We start from the raw sequence: 22,730 nt of genomic DNA on the forward strand, positions 1-22,730 counted from the left end.
ATGCACCTTGGCATTGACTCAGGTAGCCTAATGGTGAGCGAGTTGAGAGCACGGTCTAAAACGCTTGTTCAGAATCTCCCATAGGCGTTCATTTGGCTTGAGATGTGTTGATTGTGAAAGCCGCAGCCTATGAGTAACTTTATTTTCACCCTCAAACCACTGTGAGCCCTCGTGTCCAGGTGGAGGCACTGTCACCCAGAAGAAGACTTCCACCAGGATGGAAATGTTACAGGTGGACCCAGACTAGCACACAGCCACCTCTCACTGCGTGGGTTAGGTTTTTGTTTTTTCCCTTTAATTTGTCACATATGTAACCATGAACGCATTGAACTGTAAGAGACTAATGATCATTTGTTTCCACTTCTGACAAGTTAAAACTGGACAAAATTATTGTAACATTTTAAGCCAGGGGACCAAACAGCCTGACCCGCTACTGTATAAATAAACTCTGAGTATCTTTTGACATACTGCTTAAGATTGTTTTCAAAAACTGTGATGTACTTTTGTAATTTCGCATTAAAGTTTGGCTGATGTTTTATTTGGTTTCATATTATTCAGACATATCACAGAAATCCTAGTTAGCCTTGTAATGGCATCTATAAGCGGGAAAGACAAAGCAGTGTCAGAGGCAGATGGGAATGGCTAGAGAAACTCCCCTCCTACAGTCTTCTGCATCTGTACCCCAGACCAAAAGCTAAGATCCTAATCATGCAAGAATGACTTCACTAGCCTGAATTAGGAGTTCATTGTCCAGGAAAACTATCACTGAAACACAATAAAAGAAATATATACATACACAAATAAAAAGGGACCACCGTTTAAAAACTGTGGTATTATTTTCATGTTTATGTGCACCTCACACACATTAAGTTCTCATCTGACCAGACTCTCCTTGGACCCTCCTCATCTGTTCTTTGCAGCTTGACCTGGCGTCAGTTGGGGGGGAAAATAAACAAGACCTGGCACCATTTAAAGTGGTGCAGTGTGAATTGCCACTTCTGGGAAGTGTCTGAAACTCACTGCGGTGGGTCTGGTGGGACTACAAGCGATCTGCTTTAGAGCCATAACGCAGTGCAGCTGCTCCAGGTGCATCCCTGAGGTTACGTGAAAAAGCAGCACGCTACAAGAACTTTTGACAAGTGGTCAAACAAGGAATTTAGACTCTTAAATGAAAGTTTTAATCTAAACTAAAGCAGCAGCCTTATTGCACAAAGGTTCTCATTATACAGGATCATATGCAGTTATGAGGAAAGTACATCTTACTGCTCCCATTAAGAGTGTAAGTAGCAGTCAGATACTAATCAGTCACTTGACCAAACAATCTGAAGTGCATCATCTTATGCTGAGAAACAAGTGAAAAACATTCAAGACTGCTGTCAATCTTCCCAGGAGCAGAAAACTGAAAAAGCAAAAGCTACAAGTGTGGCTGCCAGGAGGAAAAAAAGAACACGGCAGCACGGCTTAGTGGAGACTTCTGGAACAATGCCTCTTTAGAGACCAAAGTGGAGATGTTTGGCCATAATGCTCAGTGCCCATTTGGCAAAAACCAAACATGGCATATCAGCACAAACTCATACCAGCTGTCAGCGTGGCGGTTTGGGCTTGGTTTGCAGCCACGGGACCTGGGCACCTCGCAGTCATCGAGTGGACCATGAACTCCTCTGTGTACCAAAACATTCTAGAGTCGAATGTGAGGAGATCAGTCCAACAGCTAAAGCTGGGCCAAAACGGAGCCGACAGAGATCCCGAGCACAGCAGCAGGTCTGCAAACGAACGATAAAAAGAAAACGTCCTCCACAAGATTCACGTGAGAGATTCTTTAACAGGACTAAACATTATATTACTGGAGTAATAATTACTGATTCATGTATATAACGTGTATATCACTGTAATAATGGAGCTGGAGCTGAAATACTACAACATAATGTTTTAGATTTATATTTCAAATAAGTAATTAAAGCTTTGCAATACAAAACATTTGCAGGAAGCATGATATAAAACTACTTAAAAATAAAGTAAAATTACTTGCAGGACAGGACATTTCCCTTCATTGTAACACTAACATTTTACATTTTTACCCTTGTTCATTAAACACTGACTTACCTGAGAGTGACACCAAATCCACTTATGGACCACCACCACGGAGAAATCAAAACAATCACTTTGTTACATTACTGAAACTTTTATTGACGTTTAAACATGTTTGAACAAGGCCATTATAGTGCAATTCAACAAGGCAAAGAATTTTTTATTTTTTAAACTGGTACATAAATTCTTGGTGAACACGTTTGGAGACGCTACAAAAACTCTCACTGCATTTAGCTCTAATTTGGTTGAACCGCATAACTTTTTTTGTAAACTGATGAACTGAGTAAACGTCAGTATAAGCGACTTCAAAACCCTGGACAGAGATGTGGCTAACATCGCCCACATCGGTGTCTCATTTGTATCTTTGCGCTGTCTAGCTTTACAGTTTTTAGTTATAAGTCTCTATCCAGCCCTGCATGTGAAGGAAAAAACAAATATCTGATTACATTTTTATATCATTGGCTCTAAAACAAACAAACACGTGACGACTAAATACAAACACGCACTCTCCAGCAGATGTGATTTAATAGGTAACCCTGTGTATTAGTTTTACATCACATTAGATTTCTAGCATCACCGTCTGCAGTGACCTGTGGATGATTTTGTGTACATGCTAAAGAAACCTGCTGCTTGCACCTTTTATGAAGGCGCAGAGGAATGTTTATTTTACAGGGATGCAGATGTTGTAATAGGAAGATGCAGAGGAATTCAGTTTGATTTGGCTGATACAGAATAACAATGATGACTTTTCTCCCTTTAACCATAAATTAGAAATGTGTGGAAACCAGCTCCGACAAACTCGACAGATTGCTTCAGCTCCGGAGTCTGTGTCCCAAAGTGCAACTTAACCTGGGTCTCGTTCTCTTTGGATAGCCAGCGCTTACTAATCCAGTCAAACATAAGGTCCGGGGGCCAGATTCGGCCTGGCAAAAACTCCAATCTGGCCGTCTGTACTTCTTTGGAAGAAGTGGAGGATAAAAGTTTTGGACTATATATCCTTTTTTTCTTTTTTGTTTTCAGACTTTTACGACTGATAAAGACCTCCCTCACAGCCATTCATACTACATCAAAGTAATTAACTGATAGATAAACAATTAAATTACATAAAACTTCTTTTGTTTTGTTTTTTAATTACAGGACATTCTTTTCTGTAATTTTACACATTTCTTTCTTACAATTTAACCTCAAAGGGTTGTGCTGACTGATTTCTTTCAATTCCTACTGTAGGATTTCGTTATCAAGTAGATAAACTGAGACAAACCGTTGACATCACCCTTCTTTTCTTATGATGTCTGAGAGATTCAGTGTGTGGATAAACAAACACTTTTAAAGCTTCGAGGCAAAAACTGATTGCAAAAGTGAATTCTCCTGGATTTGCACCAAGCCGTCAAGAAAGAAATGCCAGGAGTGATCTTTCACTCAGATTTTAACTTTAGTGCTCTGTCGGGTCTGCCACCACATCTGCCTTCTATCACTTGAAAAATATTGCTGAAGTGCGACCTTTTTTCCCTCTGAGCAACTGATGCAAGCTGCTGCTTCGGGTTTTTTTTACTAGCAGGATAGAAATTAAATTACATTTAATAGCAATTTAAGTCAATTACATTGCTAGACGGTGACTGGAAGGGGAAAAAAACAATTTGGATGCACAAAATTAGAAAAAGTGATCGAATCAAACTTTGTGACACAGACTCCCGGTGCTGCTTCTGCTCTCTGCACAGTCACACAAACACAATGTTAAAGTGCTGGTGGCCACAAACACAAAGACAAAACATTTTTCTTCTGACATGTCACACAAACGGCAAATAAACATCAATATAGTTAATATTACATCACAAAGGGAGAGAAACTAGCAGATTGTTTCGAAAGATATCACTCAAAACTTTGAGGGAAAGAAAATGAAGATGCTGAATAATTCTTCATGTAGTGGGCAAACATGCAGAAGGAGTACAAAAATATTACATTACAGTACAGTGTGATGCAATCGAATCCAACAGCCCTGCGCCTGATGCTTGTGTGTGAGGTTTGCAGAGTTGGCTTTTCCTTTCAGAGGTGTTTTATTTGTGGTTATTGTTAGGTTTGCGGTTATTGTTATGGCTGTAGTGTGTTGTGTCGCATCAGGCAGCATTTCACTGTTTATTTCTGTTATTTTGTCCACCCGCTGTGTGCATGTGTTCCCTTAACAGCTTCCCTTTCACATAAGTGCAACAAATCGCATTCCCTGAACTTCTGACATAGAAGATAAACTGAAAAGTATATTTCACAGATTCCTCATAGAAAATATACCTGACATGTTTTTTATATATATTTTCATTTGTAATCTCACTACAAAACACTCACAAAGCTCTTCGTCCGCTCTGAGGAAACGTCTGTGCTGCTCAGTGGCAGCGTCTTATGTTTGGTTGTGTTTACCGTACTTGCAATAATCCAGATTCAAAAAAACAAAAAGCAAAAAAATGAATGTTAATGCACGTCTGAGACAGATCCACTGCTGACTTGCAGCCAGCTCTGGGAGAGCAGCGAGCGAGGTGGGGCAACAGCAGGTCTCCGATCGCTCAGAGGAGGGCACCCTCACCCAGAGAGAGGATGAGGAGAGGTTGGGAAAGAGAGTGAGAGACACAAAGAAAAGGAGAGTGGCAAGGAGAGAGGAGGTGAAGAGGAGGGGGGGTGTCTATTCCCTGACACATAAACTGCGAACGAGCTCTGACTCGGCACAACTGTTGGCCTTGCTCTGCTTTGCTTGGGGTTGTGACAAATGAAATAAACTAAGTGTGCCAGACCTCATGAGAGGGATTTAACAGCTCAGTATTACAGACACACACTGCATGCAGGAGGAGGTTAGAGGAGAGGACGACAGCAGTGCAGATTGCATAGAATTAACAGTTAAATGTCTCTCTGGAGTTTCTCGCTTTGAGGTGCAGCCGTGTATTCCTGCAGCAAGTACTCTGTAACCTACACAGCCCACGTAGGACCTGTCACTGCTTCTTTACAGCCACGAGGCTGGCCGTCTGCCGTGACGGCTGTGAAATGTACAAGTCTTATAAATAAAAGTCGGGGAAGGAAGACGACAGCGATGTGCATGAGTGCAGCTGAAGTGAGTGCGTTCTGAGTGTTAGTAGCATGCTAGGCTACCGTTTGTGAGCTCTACAGCGCAGTCGGCTGTTTGCAAGGCGTCACGAGTCCCAGGCTCATCCGCTGAGGGGATGCAGGTCCACCTTCACCTTCTCGCCGCTGCTCAGCATCCCCACGGTGGGGTACAGGCCCCCAGGAGGGACGACCATCTCCCTCCGGCCCATGAGCTTCCCATTCCTCGTGAAAAACACCTGCAGGGCATCAAACAGTTAAAACACACACACACGTGAGCCTTTTGCTGATGGAGCGCTCGAATAATTGGTCGTGAAACGAAAGTCTTCACATAATCGCCGATACTAAAATTTGAGAGCACGCAGCGTGCCAGTTGTAAACAGGAATTATGTCCAGTTAGGAAATATCGTTAAACAAATGGGTGACAGGGTAATGTCTGGATTCTCGATTGGGGGGGGGGGGGTCAGTGTTTACAGTACATGTCTGTACTAAATCAGCAAGTGATCAAACATTATCCAGCTGCTCTCAAAAGAACATCAACAAGCTTTTCAATCCTAATACCGAGGGCTTCTTTCCAAGTCTGAGAGCAAATACCGAAACACTAAACCAACAAGCAAAGTACTGGCGAGTTTGCGTCTTCTAAAAATCAGACTGAGTCACATATCAAACATTTACTGTACCACCCACTCGAAAAAGAACGGCTTAGCCTATTTAATTAGAGATGAAGGCTGAGGGAAACATACTTCGTTAGCCTGAACAACAGCGGCGTGGCGGTGCAGTGTAACGTTAAGGAGCGGTGCACTGAGACTTAAACGTGTCCTGCTGAGTAAACACTGACAGATCCATGGATTACGCCGTTCTATTCTCACCCACTTGCGTTTTCCGTGCTCACACCCGCTCGGTGACCTCTCGGCCTCCGCTTGCACAACGGTGCAGGCGAGCGAGCCGAGCAGCTACGAGTCAAGACAGAGTAAAGAACTGCAGTAATTAAAACAATAAAAAAAAACAACAGTTGGAACATGAAGTGGTTAGATGGTTAGAGTGTACAGAGAGCTGCTGGGTGCACATTACAGTGAGGCGTGGTGAGACGGCGCACGCGTGTGGGTTGCAATATGCAGGCCGCGGCGATGGCTCCCACAGGAGCCGTGTTACACACGAATATGAAAGTAATCATTGTGAGGCAAGTCGCTGCGGTTTCTGCTGTTGTAAGTAATATAAAATAATGACCGAGATCCCGCTGCGAAGTGCGCTCCGTGAAGAGCTGCCAGAAAATAAATAGGTTAAAGGTACCTCGAGGAGTTTTTTGAACGCTGAGGAGAGATATTTTTCTCCTCAGGAATGTTTTCTAACGGTTCTCTCTTGGTTCACACTGCTCGACTGATCAACAGGTGGCGCTAATGCAGCAAGGAAAGCATCAATGTGCCATCATTTCTCTATAATCTCATCCTGAAGGATGTCTTAATTCCTTAGATGCACTCAGAGGGGAGAGGAACCAAAACAGAACACGACCATCATCGAGATGGTGTACTGAGATGGAGTCGCAGGTTAGAGGTTGAGCAGCCAGATTCATACAACACAAACGAGGGACAAAGAGGACGTTTTGGTGGGACAACGTGAGACGTGCTGTTACGGTTCCAGGGCTTTTTGCAGGAGTTTCTTGTGTGATGGTGGAGACTACAGGAAATGAGGAACACCTGGCAAGTGCTCGGGGCTCAAATCACACCCCGTCTCCGCTCCTGTGACGGTGTCTGTGCCGTCTACTGCCGCAGCACCACTGTTTTCTTGATTTGGTTTTGCACATACATCTCCTCCATGCACCGCCTTACACCGCTGACCAGATGTTTACACATCATGATTGTTGCTAGGTTTAATAAACCTTTGGTAATCCTTATTAAAAAAGACAACGAGTCTAACAAAAAAATAAAAATTCTTTGGATACAGGGAAAACGTAAACGTTTGTACCCAGAAACAAAAACTGACATATTAGATGCTTTAACTATTTAACAGACTTGCATTTATGCCATAGTGATGCTCCTCCTTGAAGTGAGCATTATTTATCTTGATGAAAAAGCCTTGTTGTTGCCAGATGTGAGAGGGGAATTAACAAACTCCTTTGAGCTCATAAGATAGCAACAGCAACTTTAAATAACCACTTGTTAGTACCATTTCTAATCGTGCAACATACTGATCCTTAAGCTGTTTTGCTACAGCAGCAGAAGACCACGCAGGGTGTACTCCTGTCAACTGAGAACAGGAATCTAAGGCAACAGTTCACACAGGCTCACAAAAAGTAGACAACAGAAACATCACCTGGTCTGATGAGCCTTGATTTCTGCATTTGGATGGATGGGTCAGAATTTGGCAAAAGCAACATGAAATCAATCCTGCCTCTTATCAGCGGTTCAGGCTGATGCTGTAATGGTGGAGACACCACAGCCGACCTGAACGTTGTTGCATTCCATCATGACCACAGCGTACCCATCGTCTGCGTCTACTTCCTGCAGGATGATGTATTACAAAGCTCGGGACAATGAGTTCACTGTACTCAGATGGCCTCCGCAGTCACCAGTTCTCAATCCAATACAGCACATTTGAGATGTGGTAGAATGGGAGATTCGCATCATGGATGTGCAACCAAACAAAACTGCAGCATCTGCGTGACGTTATCATGTCTGTATGGACCAACATCTCCCAGGAATGCATGAAGAATTGGGGCAGCTTTGAAAGGACAACCTGACGAGATTTACGCAACAAAGTGGCAGATGAGTGTATTTCTGGGTCTTTTCTGTCTCTTAGTCGTCTTTGCGCCACCCATTTCTAGTAAAATGTGTTCAAACTTTTAAAAATAGAACCAATCAAAATGTGGGACATTTTTTCTGTATCAATCCCACATAAAATGGGACATTGAGTCACGAACAGGAGAGTGAAGGGCAGAGGAGACGAGGAGGATTACATTCGAGAAGAAAATACAGGACATATGCTTTAACTCTTATAATATGTAAACCTGCTCTGCATTTTTTAAGCTTCACGGATATACACGCTGAAGTCCTCGGGGTAGGTTTTAACAAAATATGCACAGAAATTTCTGTTTATAAGAGTTCACCAACAATCAACAATCCAAAACACTACACATGATTTGTGCCTCGGTTACTTAAAGAAAATTCTCCAAAGCTGTATTCAATTATTATACAGAGACAAGAATAGCCTGAGGGTCTGAAAAGTGCACCTAATGTATATTTAAATAAACTTGCATTCTTTCCAGTGGCCAGCAGGTGGTGACTCTTCTAGTGGCAAAAAGAAGTTTGTGTAGTCTTAATTCTCATTTGCTTTATGGGTTTGTTAAACACTTTGCTGAAATTTTTGTGGTCTCAATCACTAGTTCACTTCCCCCACCGCTCCACGTATTTATTCCCCTTGTTTCACCTCCTTTTTTTCCATCTCATTGTCCGCTACCCAAAAACTGAGAGCCACTGATTTATGCTAAATTAGAGTGATTCCCAGATGGCAAGCAGGGCCGCCAGGGCTGATAGCAAAATGTAAAGAAGTCGCACACACACAATAAAAAGCAATCTATATGTTATTTTCATGGACTTGAATACTCATTTTTTGTGACTCTGGATATATTTCAATTGGAAGCATATTTTGTGTCTGTAGCACATATGATGTTCAGACTATTCACCAGGGAAAAGTCAGCTAAGCAAGGAAGCAGCTCTTTAAAGAAGTGGCAGCTGCCATTTTTACCTTTTTTTTAAAAAAAAACCTAACTGATACGGCTCGAGCAGGGGCTGCTGTGATTTTGCCTTTGTGGGTGTGTCTTCAACTCTTCCCAGCCTTAGGTGCCACCTTTCTATGTAGCTGATTCTCCTCAGCAATTAGGCCAGAGTACTCAAGGCCAGGGAGGGGAGCGCTCCGGTGCCAAGGACACAGGAAGGGAATAGCACTTATGTGGGTTCCAGCACATGTGTGGATTCCAGGCAACGAGAGGTCGAACAAACTGGTAAAAGTCACGATCAAAAAAGCTCACACAGAATTAAATATTAAATTATCCATAAGGACAAAGATGGAGAGTGTCAACTTAACTGGGACAGCAGTACAACAGGGAGGAATTTATACTCAGTGCAAAATAAAATTTTTGTAATATCAAGAAACATAGTGATCAATAGAAGAGTCAAGCTCGTAATTAGCAGACTCTGGACTGGACATAGAGACTACTTTATTCATGATAAGAAAACATCAGTAAAGCATTTTTTCATTATGAAGCAAATTCATTAAAGAAAAGAAAGAAATGTTATGGAAAGAGAGATTAGGTCAAAAACACAATGTAGAAAGTCTACTGAAGTGGACGGCAGAGTTATTATAGTTTTGTATTTTGTAGTTTTGTATATTGAAGAAAACCAGTGAAGATCTGTCTTATAGACATCCAAAGCCTCAATCACAAGATCCATCAATCCCCAATTAGTTTGTAATAACAAAAATCAGAAATCCCAGAACATTTCCTCTATAATTTTAGTTTTTTTTATTTGTATTTTCAAGTTCACAAAACTGTTTCAGTTTTTTTTTTTTTCAACGGTCTAGTTTAGTAGTTTAGTTTAACCATAATAACTTTGGCAGGGCGGCAGTGGTTCAGGAGGAGCTGTAATACTGAGCAACCTCAAAATAGCAGAGAAGTGGAGAATCCTTCATTTTTGGTGACAACCACCAAAGAAGAGGAGGCAGCAATGCACCAAAAGAAGACAAAGAAGGTCGTGGCGAGGAAGGTGGCAATAAAGAAAAGGCTGGGGAAGAAGAAGGCGGCGAAGAATAAGGGAACCCCACAGGAGGCAGATCAATCACTCGCCTCAGAGTTGAGAAAAGCTTTCATTTTACTGACCTTTCATGGTTTTTGGAGAACAAGAGCCAATTTACTTTAAAGGAATTGCACTACCCACACCCATCCACACTTATTAGGGGCCCGGGTCAAAGGGGGAGCAGCCTGAGCACAGAAGCCCAGCTAATCTTTCAAGCGTGCCCTTGGTCTAACCCGGGCCTTCTCCAGGTAGGACATGCCCAAACGACCTCAACTGAGTCCTTTTGATGTTTAGGAGTAGCGGTTCTATTCTTAGCCTCTCTCTGCTTGCATGTCTAAACTCCTTACCCCATCTCTAAGAGATAGGCCAACCAACCTAAGAAGAAAGCCTATTTCCTCAACTTGTATCCACCATCTCATTCTTTCGGTCACTACCTAGCCTTTTCCTCAGCCGGAAAAAGGATGAAGTGCCCGGGTCGTGGACGAGTTGCTTTCCGACTGGAGGATTTTAAGTACCTCGGTTTCTTGTAAATAGAAAAAAGAAAATCAATATTTGCAGTGGCCACCATCTAATTTATAATCAGTTATCTTCAATATAGACGAGCATTTTTCAGTGTATAAGAGGGTAGGTTGTTTGTTCCTCTAGCATCTTGGAGAGTTTGTCACAACTCTTCTGAAGTTTTAGTTTGTCTCAGCATTTTCTGCGTCTTCATGTAATCCATTTGGAGCCAAACTATCTGCTGCAGCTCTCTCTGCCTCTCGTGATGCTGCCAAAAGATCGATTTTTATGACTCGGGATCTGCACTTACATAAGGAATTTGGGACAGGAAGTCCTGCCACAAGTCTAGCTAGTGAGAGGTCATGCGTTATCTCAAAGATGGTCACCACCTCAGTGTTCACATTTACACATTCAGTTGGTTTCCCATAGTGGCTGGTTGACATGTGAAATCAGACGCAAACAAGTATATACCGCCTTCTTAATTCCCAGAATCAACATTAATTTAGATCTTACTGCAACAATGCTGACTTTGGATACTTGTTCAGACTTCTATGGTTCTTGCTGGCAAGTGGAAAACATCATAGCTGTGATAAATCATGTATAGCAGCATGAATGCTCAGGCAATCACAGGCACAATACCAAGCTTTTGCAGCAGAGCTCATGATCTAAAAACTCCTCCCAGCACCCACGGTCATCTTCCATTACTGTACTTAAGGATGTCTGCAGGTATAAACAAGTTCAATTTAACACTTTAGGGCATTTAAGAGCAAACTTGAGAAGAAAATACAGAAGTGGAAAAAGAAAGTGGAAAATATACTCTGTACAAGTACACGCATGGATGTGAGATAAAAGTAAAAAGGGTAAATTACAATATTTGTAAGAACGTAATATGAAATGTTTATTGATTGTTTATTAAAGTGAAGCGAAAAACTGTAAAAGCACTAAATGAGCCTGTTGTTCCATTGAATTGCAGGCTCAAATCAAGCTAGTTAATGTCTATGTGCAAAGGTCTTGACCTGTACTTCATTTATTATTTGTTTAACCAGGAAGTGAAACTCTTTGGATTAATAATCTCTTTTGCAAGAATTTAATGGGCTGATAGAGGCAGCTTTAACCTAACATGTTAGTCAATAGTCGGAGAAACCAGAGCACGAGAAGTGCTCCTCAAAGATCCCAAAAACTTGATTCTGTTCATCTGGACGTAGGAGAAACATTTCGTCACTCATCCAAGTGACTTCTTCAGTGTCAGCTGACTGCAGGTTTCCCCAACCTTATAAACAGTACATTCGCTCAATGACTGAAACTAGCACCACTGACGAACAACGGGCTGTGAGGTCAGTTTTGATATGCAAATTGTCATGACCACTGATCAACAACCACAGATTAATGGCATATGAAATACTCCTGAAACACGGAGACACATTTTCTCTAAACATTGTCTCTGTGGCTTTTAAACCCCAAAACACACTGTACCAAAAATTGGTCCACCCCAAGGATCGGGTCCCCCCGACACAAACAGCGTAGCATAGAGTACGCTGTTAAGTGCCAGGAGAATTGCCGTGATTTATACATCGGGGAAACCAAACAACCTCTGGCTAAGCGGATGGCACTACACAGAAGAGCTACCTCGTCAGGCCAGGACTCTGCAGTCTATTTACACCTACAGGACAGTGGACACTCTGAGCGCACACATCATGGACAGGGAGGAACGCTGGTTTGAGCGGAGAGTCAAGGAAAAGGGAAAGACCATCTCTGAATCGAGGAGTGGGCCTAAGGGTACATCTTTCGCCATCTTACAATGCTGTGATTGCAGCCATTCCCCAACTCATGGCCATTGGTCAATTGTCATTGATCAGTGGCTGTTGATCAAAGGTCATGACAATTTGCATATTAATGATCAAGAAACTGACCTCACAGCCCATTCTTTGTCAGTGGTGCTAGTTTCAGTCATTGAGCAAATGTACTGTTTATAAGGTTGGGGAAACCTGCAGTCAGCTCAGACTGAATGAGTGATAAAACATTTCTCCCACTGCAAACGCTACTTCCAGATGAACAGAATCAATTTTTGGGATTCCCTTACCTGGATGATTGAGCATGCATCAAGACTCCTCAAAGAAGAGCTCTAAAAACACTTCAATCACCAAAACCTCGGTACAATCCTCGGGGATGTTACTACTTAAACTGCTCCAAAAGGTACCGGAAAAAAACGCGAAAGCTTTTTGTTGCACCTGCATCAGCACAGAGCTCTGCTATTCTATCTGTTCTTCACAAGAAGTATCACTGGGGTTCATTAACCAAGGGCAGCACTGAATATCCCCCCCGCCCCAGGCCAAAGACCCTGAACACACATACCTCACCTTACATATATACAGCAAAAATTAAACAAGGTTGTGTTGTGTTTAAAACTGTTCCTCACCGTGACCTTCCTGCCCTCCTGTTCCTGTTCTCCCGCCTCCTCTCCATCCTCCCCCTCCTCCTCCTCCGCCTCGTCATTCAGGTACAGAACATTCTGGACGCTGGCGTGACCTGGGCGGATGTCCAGTCGATCCCAGTCATCTGTGTCCCCTGACGACAAAGCACACACTGTGGGGTTAAGAAGAGGCTGCAGCTTGCTGTACTTCACAGTCATTCCCTAATAAAACCTAAGGTCAGGTAACACAGTGTGATGAGACAGATATGGTTAGATGACATAAGCTGCTGTCTGAGGCCACTTGTAAGTTTGAACATTATTTCTTTCACGTGCAACACATTCCTTAATAGCAGTAAATACAAAAATCCTGGGAAACTGAACAAAATGTAAATAAAAATTAAATGCAAAGTTTAGAAAAAAGAATAATTTGATATTTTTTACATGAAAATGGTACAGTAAGAAGAACTGAGAATATAACAAAATATAGAAGTTGTAAAACTAATAACAGCAGAAATCTTATAATGTTTGAAATTAAATTGCAAAAGATCAACAGTGTGATAGGGTGCAAAAACAGACACAAAGAGGGGTTCACCATTCAAACCTGTGTGGGAAAATAATCTAATATGGGATTTCATCAGCAGCAGTTCATAATATCATTAAAAGATTCAGTCAACATGAATCTCTGTCTGCCAAACAGTTACACTAACTGGCTGAGATCCTGAGCCCCTTAAAGCAGCGGTCCCCAACCCCCGGGCCGCGGACCAGTACCGGTCCGTGAGTCGTTTGGTACCGGGCCACGAGAGTAGAGGCTCAGGTGTGAAATGTGTGGTTTTCAGGGTTTTTATCAGTTTTCAGCGTTATTTTGTTATCGTTTTTATCGTTAACGCGGTTTTCCTGGGTCTTTTCACGTGTGTTATGAATAAATCTTCTTTTTTTTCGGTACCGGTACTAGTTTTATTTTGTTGTATTTATCCGCGACACCTTAAAGGCCGGTCTGTGAAAATATTGTCGGGCATAAACTGGTCAGTGGCGCAAAAAAGGTTGGAGACCGCTGCCTTAAAACATCAAAAACAGATCTGATTCTGTAGTGGCAATAAGTGCATTTGTTCGTGCATTCTGTTACCTAAAAAATGCACGAAATTGGAATGTTTAAGACTGGAACAGGTACACGACTGTGAACCAGTCGCCTTCTGCACGCCTGATTCTTGCCCTTAAGAAATACTGTCAAGCAATTGTTTCACTAGTTTATTTAAATAACCAGCTTAGATGACGGCATCGATACAATCACGGAGGTGTGTTCAGGACAAACAAACCTCTTTAATGAGTGACAGTGTAATTGCAGCTTTCCTCTCACCTTCCCCGTCCAGGATGTAGTCTCGTGGGAACATGATGCCGCAGCCCATGATGTCGCCTTTGAAGCAGCGAGGACCAAAAGCATCTCCGACTCCGCTGCCGTGAAAGATCTTTCCATCATCTATGAGAGAGTGAGAGAAATAAACTGTAAGCTATCCATTTAACCAGTTTATTAAGAATTTGTTCCTCTGTTTATTTGTGCTCAGGATTTCTGCAGGATTAATTACACTGAACTTTTTTTTCAAACCACAATCATTATGACAAATTATGAAAGCATGACGTGAAACCAGCACCAACAATACAGCCTATAATTATTTCTTACATAATATTCTAGCAGTTTCCTGCAGTATCCAGCACTTTCTAAACATTTAAATAAATTAACGTGACTCGAACCGTGACGGGTAACTCATTAAAAAGCAATAAATACTGCACAATCACTTAAATCTAAGCAAAAAACTGACACTAGTAGCAGCAGGAGTAATAGTAGCAAAGGAAATTTTAGCGTCTCTGGCTTTGTTACTCCAACCCTTAAACATGCAAGCTGCAGCTTGTAACATGATTTTAGCTTCCTTCACACACCAGACAAGTTTAAGTAACCCAAAGAAACAACCACTAATGAGCATACATGAGCACTTGCTCTCAAATGTATCTCCAACTTTCACTTGTGGACACCGCCACAGTTTGCAATCCCTTGTAAATAACTTTTGTGTGACGCATCCTGACAGGGCTGACTGCAGCAGTTCATTGGTGAAATGCTTTTAATTTGTAGGTGTTTAATGAAGAAGTATTTGTAACATAGGCAACAAAGTTTCAAGCTGTAAGGCTGAACTTGAGTGAACTGGACCGCAGTGTTTCTTTTAATGTGTTTACCACAGAGGCCAACGTGTGTACATCCAGCGTAGCGCTAACATACAGGACATCCTGACATTCCAGCAGGATGATGACGTGTAAAGGCGGAAAAAAAACCAGCCACTACTAAAAACACTTTTCTCAAAAGAAGGGGGAAAAAAAGGCATCAACATCTAAAGGAAATCACCAAAACAACACACACTACAGTTTCGAGCGACAATGGAAAAACGGGGCAAAAGAAAAACATTGCAGAGGTAGCCTGCAGACAAGCTTTCCTCAAGTGAAGCGGCATGGCTGCTGCTGGTAAATATTTATGGAGTTGTCATGGGACCCGTCCCCGGCTCAGGATACTGTTTAAACAATCTCTATCTGAGCACCGGGAGGCAGACAGAGACACTGTATCATTACGGCTCCCATGCGGGCCCTTGTCACAACACCACACACTAGGCAAACAGTGGAGCCACGCCGGCATGAGGCGCAGCACAGCTAAAAATAGACGAGCAGGGCTTTGGAGAGCGACAAGGACTGGCGCTAGAGGTGAGCTCGGGTGTGCAAGTCCAGGTTTGGGGCCCACGGTTGGAGCTAGCTGACTGGGAGAGGAAAGGTAGGAAGAGCCTGGCAGAGCATCAAGGGCTGTGGCTGGAGGGATGTTTCCTACAGCAAATTATATATTCTTGCTCACAGTTTGCTGGCAGTTAGTAGATTTGCTATTGCACATCCACAAGAAACATAAAAAAATAATGGAACTGCAGCAGACGCCAAGATATCATAATCTGGATACTTGTGAACTTTATGTGGATGTGTTGTAAGGACAAACATGTTGAAATAAAACAATGAACTCGGCTGGGCGCCATTTGGAAAAATTCTGACTTTCAAAGTCATCGGATCCCAGTGTAACTGCAGCCATTTAAGTTCAAAAATCTACCCAGTGAATTTAAGCATCTTCTCATAATTATCATGAAGGTTTAACAAAAGCAGCCCCATAAATCAACACTCACACCTTTCTCATATCCTCAGTCCAGTTCTTCTCCATAGAGTCTTACACCTGTGTAACAATCGTTGACCTGTGACACACCTTAAGGTCAAGGTCACTGAGACTCATACCCGTGTGGTATGAATTTGAAACTCCTACGTCAATCTCATTCTCAAGTTATTGCATTCATAAACTTGGATGTCCACGCTGCCTGGCCACCCGCCCGCCCAGCAGAGTGATGGCAAAACCCCATGAGGCTTTTACGGCTGTAGTGTAAAAACCATAATCAACATGACCATCACTCTTACTATATTTTCCACATATTTGCCCCCCAAAAAGCTCTGCTGCAAAAAATACAGGTGCTCAAAAGTACTGCAATCAGAATTAGTTACTGTGAGCAAATTTAAAGGCTCTGGTTGTTCAGGTAACCATTAAACGCATTTACTGTCCCCTCATTTGCCAACCAGCTGCACCCATTGGTAGTTCATCAAACTCTTGGAATGAAAAGTTGAACCTACTTTGCGTCATCAGCAGTTATGTCACATGACCTTGGTTGAAGCCGCTCAATGTCACTGAGTTTGTTTGCACCTTACTTTCGCTGCATGGAGTAAACCACTATTTATTTTACTGGCCATAACAAACGTCTTTTTCCGTGGTCTGTGGTCGCTTGTACTGTGTGTCATTGTATTTGTGTGACTGTTTACGTTTGTCATTGTTAAAAGATCTTTTCATCAGGTCACTCTTGAAAAAGTGACTTTTACACAGATAAAAATAATAAAAATAATAGACATATAACTATTACCTATATTTGCCCATATTAGTGTTCAGTTTTTCAGGTATCTGATATTTCTTATTGACCTCTGAAGTGACTGTTGATGTTTTTTGTTTTTCCTTTCTTCAGCTATGAGGTTCAATTTCCTGCGGGATCTGCACACGGGCAACTCTATTGATGGCCTGATGAATGATAAAATGCTTTTTGGTTTCACTAAAACTAACGATGCTCACATCCCTTTTATTGGCCTTTAATATATTTGCTTTTAACCAGTTCAAAGCTAATTTATGGTGGGTGTAAGTGGAAGTTAATGACCCTTAAAGGGGACCTCATCTGCTCATTTCCAGTTCCATGTTTTTATTCCTGGATTCTTAAAGAGTAGCTTTGGATGATTCACGGTTCAAAATGATTATTTATTTTATAGCGGGCCTTTCACTGCATCTGCTGTGTTTTAGTGCAAAAGAGGATGAAAACTGCTATACTGGAAAGGGGAAAAAAGGGCTGGAAAATAGGCAGTTTAAAATTAGCATAGAGGTGTTGACCAAGGAAGCTAAACGAAGCAGCAGATTGGTGATGCTGTTAAACTGGAAGTCTTGATAATAGATTTAGACTGTCAGTAGCTGTCATCACCACCAGGTGTTATATCTACAGCAAGAGCAACAAGAGGGTGAAAAATGGATCTGGGCTCAGGGTTTGGCGCTGGGCCCTCAGAAGGAGAGCTCAGGCTCTGTGGCTCCTGAGCGACTAAGAGCGCCTGGCTGACGACCGAGACCAGCTGGGAAGAGAAAAACTTTCTGGTAACACTAGAGTTTGCCCGGAAAAGAGCGGGCTTCCCTGCCCAGGGAACAATGACTTCACTGATTCCAAAAACATGAAAAATTAAACCTAAATATTTATGTTCTTTCGTGATCCCACACATGCATGTGCACATGCTGCTAAAAATGTACTTCAAATTCCATTTGCAGATGCCGTGTGGGTTTATCACAAACAAAATGCGATAAGCCCACATGGCATCTGCCGTGTGTTAAAACCGCATGGCAGATGCCGTGTGATGATGATATATGATATGACATACATCCTGGGTTCATTTTCCAGCGAGGCCCCAGTTGATGCATATGTGAACAATATACTTCCTTGGTTAGAGAAACTGCACAATTAAGCAATACAGGCAGGGCTGCAGAGTCTCTGCACCAGTGAAGCTATGGTATACCTTGGTGGTTGATGGCAAATGTTCTCAAAGAAATAAGACTTAAAGTAAAGTTTCCATCAGGTAACTCCCCTGTTACGGTCTGGTCCAGATCTGAGGCAGAGGAAGCCTCAGAGGGATGTACAGCTCAGCTGATGGCTTGGTGAGCTGTTGGATTACCTGGATCCAAACTGAGCACCCATGGCAACCTACCAAATCACACTTTTTAATCATGCTGCCAGGAATTTATAAGATAGTGACAGGCTCTAGGATGGTCTTGCCACTTCCTGCTGTGTTTCAAACAGGTGCCTGCAAGTCAGTAGCTTTCAAAGCTTTCGATTTGGTCATTCACAGGTGTCAATATGTGGACCACAGAGTGTTATACTGCATATGCTATAACACAATAACAACAGCATATCAGCTTTTCAACTATTAATACTGTAGTGAAAGAACTGTAGCTCAAGGTTTTTATAACCAACCAAAACTAAACCAAAAATTAAAAAACGAACCTGTTAGGCTCTATCCACACATTTTCCATCCACTTAAATACAGGGAGTGCAGAATTATTAGGCAAGTTGTGTTTTTGAGGAATAATTTTATTATTGAACAACAACCATGTTCTCAATGAACCCAAAAAACTCATTAATATCAAAGCTGAATGTTTTTGGAAGTAGTTTTTAGTTTGTTTTTAGTTTTAGCTATTTTAGGGGGATATCTGTGTGTGCAGGTGACTATTACTGTGCATAATTATTAGGCAACTTAACAAAAAACAAATATATACCCATTTCAATTATTTATTTTTACCAGTGAAACCAATATAACATCTCCACATTCACAAATATACATTTATGACATTCAAAAACAAAACAAAAACAAATCAGCGACCAATATAGCCACCTTTCTTTGCAAGGACACTCAAAAGCCTGCCATCCATGGATTCTGTCAGTGTTTTGATCTGTTCACCATCAACATTGCGTGCAGCAGCAACCACAGCCTCCCAGACACTGTTCAGAGAGGTGTACTGTTTTCCCTCCTTGTAAATCTCACATTTGATGATGGACCGCAGGTTCTCAATGGGGTTCAGATCAGGTGAACAAGGAGGCCATGTCATTAGTTTTTCTTCTTTTATACCCTTTCTTGCCAGCCACGCTGTGGAGTACTTGGACGCGTGTGATGGAGCATTGTCCTGCATGAAAATCATGTTTTTCTTGAAGGATGCAGACTTCTTCCTGTACCACTGCTTGAAGAAGGTGTCTTCCAGAAACTGGCAGTAGGACTGGGAGTTGAGCTTGACTCCATCCTCAACCCGAAAAGGCCCCACAAGCTCATCTTTGATGATACCAGCCCAAACCAGTACTCCACCTCCACCTTGCTGGCGTCTGAGTCGGACTGGAGCTCTCTGCCCTTTACCAATCCAGCCACGGGCCCATCCATCTGGCCCATCAAGACTCACTCTCATTTCATCAGTCCATAAAACCTTAGAAAAACCAGTCGTGAGATATTTCTTGGCCCAGTCTTGACGTTTCAGCTTGTGTGTCCTGTTCAGTGGTGGTCGTCTTTCAGCCTTTCTTACCTTGGCCATGTCTCTGAGTATTGCACACCTTGTGCTTTTGGGCACTCCAGTGATGTTGCAGCTCTGAAATATGGCCAAACTGGTGGCAAGTGGCATCTTGGCAGCTGCACGCTTGACTTTTCTCAGTTCATGGGCAGTTATTTTGTGCCTTGGTTTTTCCACACGCTTCTTGTGACCCTGTTGACTATTTTGAATGAAACGCTTGATTGTTCGATGATCACGCTTCAGAAGCTTTGCAATTTTGAGACTGCTGCATCCCTCTGCAAGATATCTCACTATTTTTGACTTTTCTGAGCCTGTCAAGTCCTTCTTTTGACCCATTTTGCCAAAAGAAAGGATGTTGCCTAATAATTATGCACACCTGATATAGGGTGTTGATGTCATTAGACAACACCCCTTCTCATTACAGAGATGCACATCACCTAATATGCTTAATTGGTAGTAGGCTTTCGAGCCTATACAGCTTGTAGTAAGACAACATGCATGAAGAGGATGATGTGGACAAAATATTCATTTGCCTAATAATTCTGCACTCCCTGTAGTTAATCATAAGGAGAAAGGTGGGGCACAGTTTGGACCAGTCTATTACAGGGCTAAAATATGATGGTAGCCCAGATTCTTTGACAAGAAGTGTGATTAATGAGCAAAAGAACCATTTTTTGAGTATGAAAAGTACAAGATATATGTCATAGCCCCATTTCTATGCCCTACTGTACACCTTAATGTACAGCAAAGTCCAATAACAACAGTCAGTTGATGATCTGATGTTCTCGTTTTCCTTGTGAATATAACAGTGTGAGTTGTGGATGTGGATTCTTATCATGAAGGTATTTTCTAGATCTTTCCTTCACTGCATAGCTGCTATTGCATAACTGTTATGTACTTCATGTACACTTATTATCAGATCAGTTTAGGCAGTTGTGGCTCAGGAAGTAGAGCACGTTGCTGTCTTACCATAAGGCTGGTGGCTCAATCTCCAGTTCCACAAGCCTGAGTCCTCTTTGGGTAGGATACCCAACTCCAAATGAGTCCTCAAAGGTATAAAATAAAGAGCCGTATACAAGATACAAAGTAAGTACCCACCTACTGTACACAACAATCATCTATTAAACCATTAATAACCAATGTACAGTTAACTGGAGATATTATTTGGTGGTGAGAGTCTCAACTCCACATGTTGCATCATCTCTAAAGCACCCCCAACATGGGACATGCTCTCATGGCTACAACTGCGAGTGTCACCGGTGGCTGGAGGCTCTCCCAGTTGGCATTTGGTGAGAAACTAATAAAAACTAAAAATCTCACAGAAACTACAGCTAATGATGTAAAGTGACAAAGTCCACATAAAGACAAAGCTGTGTGTGAAGGGATCAAACATGGGACTTTTACCAATGAGTCTGGGTTTTGTGTCCCATGTGAATCTAAAAGTGAGCGTGGAGTTTTTATTTTTAGACTTACTGGACTTATTATTTTAAAAAAATCTGTTGCCAAATGAGTATGGTTAGGTTTAGGTAAAAAAAAAAACTGCTTGGTTAGGCTTAAGCACGAATACTACTTGGATTTGTTTAGGAAAAGTTCATGGGTTTGCATTAAAATAGACTCTTTCACAATCTTACCCATGTATTAAAAAGCCTTTCTGGCTTGGCTTTCAGGCAGAAAGCCCTGAAGGCAAAATTCTCCCACGTGTGGTGTTTCTTCCCAATCGGCAAAGCTATGACATTGCAAAACGTGATCAGTCAGTTCCAGTGACGATGCTGTAGCAACGCTGTTGTTGACACCGTTGTAGGGACAACATCATCAACACCAGCACATCTTCAGGTGTTTCTACGATATATAGTGGTACTAATGTGATGTTTAATATTTTGGTGGTTTTTAAGCTGATTAATGGATCAAGATTTAAACAAATATTTTCATTTTTTAGGTTACCTTTTCAAATACTATGTGGCTAAATCTTTTCCAGTTTGACTCTCTCTGGGTTTTGGTTGGAAAAAGAAAGAATTTGGAAAATTTTCAATATTTATGACATTTTACACACGAAGTAAAACAACATCTGAAAAAAGTGGATGATATGTGGTGGGTTAAAATTAGTCATGGCCGCATGAACATAATGCAGATACTGTACATGCGCAAACATGCTGGAAGGTTGACTGAGGAATATAATCCCCTTACAGCCAAAAACCATGAGTCAGTCAATTAATTAGTTCAAGCACTTTGAGAGAAAGATGGCAACAACTTTAATAATCCCCTGACTGAGCAAATGACTATTCTGCTTTTCCTAATTTTCTTTAAAATGTATAATGTTACAATGGTAGATGGTAATACTAAGCATAACAACTCTTTAAGGCTCAGTTTTCAGGTAATATTCTGGTCTTGGATCTCTATGATCTCACAGATGGGTTCTCCCTAATATTTAATGGGGTCATTCCATCTCAAATCATCAAAGTTTTTAGAGTATTATCTGTTCAACCATCTCTGATGAGCCTAAAAATGTTATTGTCCTACGTTTAAACACATACAATTTTTTTGTAAAATTGTCTTTGTCTTATTTTTCTTTTCTTTATTTATCTCACAAACAGCTTCTGTCCCTGGGCCATTCAGAATGCCATTAAACACTCTCCCCCAACACCCCACCCCTGCTCACCTACCTCACCAATCCGAGCCATGGTATGAGTAACCCCCATCACTTTGGCCAATCACACACAGACTCTATGTAGACCAAGTCTTTTCTTTGCACTACTTCCAAGCACTAAGAACTATTTTGTTCTCTATTGTGTCCCATTCTCTTATGTTTTCTGATATATTTCAGGCCTGGTAATTGAACAAAATGACTCAGTCTGGTTAGTGAGGGTTGTCTCGATCTATGCAGCTACCTTTGGAAAAGCCTGGAAACTATCCTAGTTGTCGTGAAAACCATGTCTTTATCAATATATGCTGAGGATAAAACCTTGTCATTATGGGTGCAAGGGAGGTCATAAAATGTTGTCTTTATGGGGGAAAGAGTTAAAGGAGCATGAGCTAAAACAGCTTCTTTCAAATAGGAGGAATTCAGTCAACCTCTAAATGTACATTATTCAGGCTTTAGTGCTCTCACTTCTCAGTCAGTGTGAATGGAGTGATGTCATACACTATGCTTGCACTGCTCACACTAAAAAGTTCAGCC

At 41.8% G+C, this 22,730-nt stretch overlaps 1 protein-coding gene across 1 annotated transcript in view; it reads right to left on the reverse strand.

Annotated features, from left to right (window-relative positions):
* Positions 1–3,297: 3,297 nt before the first annotated feature.
* spryd3 (SPRY domain containing 3) overlaps positions 3,298–22,730 on the reverse strand; it is an 80,845-nt gene continuing 61,412 nt past the window's right edge. Inside the window, exons 9-11 of the mRNA XM_085344428.1 lie at positions 14,219–14,338; positions 12,871–13,019; positions 3,298–5,408 (exon numbers count right to left, since the gene is read on the reverse strand). Coding sequence (XP_085200554.1) covers positions 5,274–5,408; positions 12,871–13,019; positions 14,219–14,338 — 404 coding nt within the window. The 3' untranslated portion in view covers positions 3,298–5,273. The remainder of the gene's footprint in view (positions 5,409–12,870; positions 13,020–14,218; positions 14,339–22,730) is intronic.

Source organism: Diplotaxodon limnothrissa, linkage group LG20, assembly GCF_057381915.1.
Source record: "Diplotaxodon limnothrissa isolate DT_005_m linkage group LG20, D_limnothrissa_male_GT1.1, whole genome shotgun sequence".
Classification (NCBI taxonomy): domain Eukaryota; kingdom Metazoa; phylum Chordata; class Actinopteri; order Cichliformes; family Cichlidae; genus Diplotaxodon; species Diplotaxodon limnothrissa.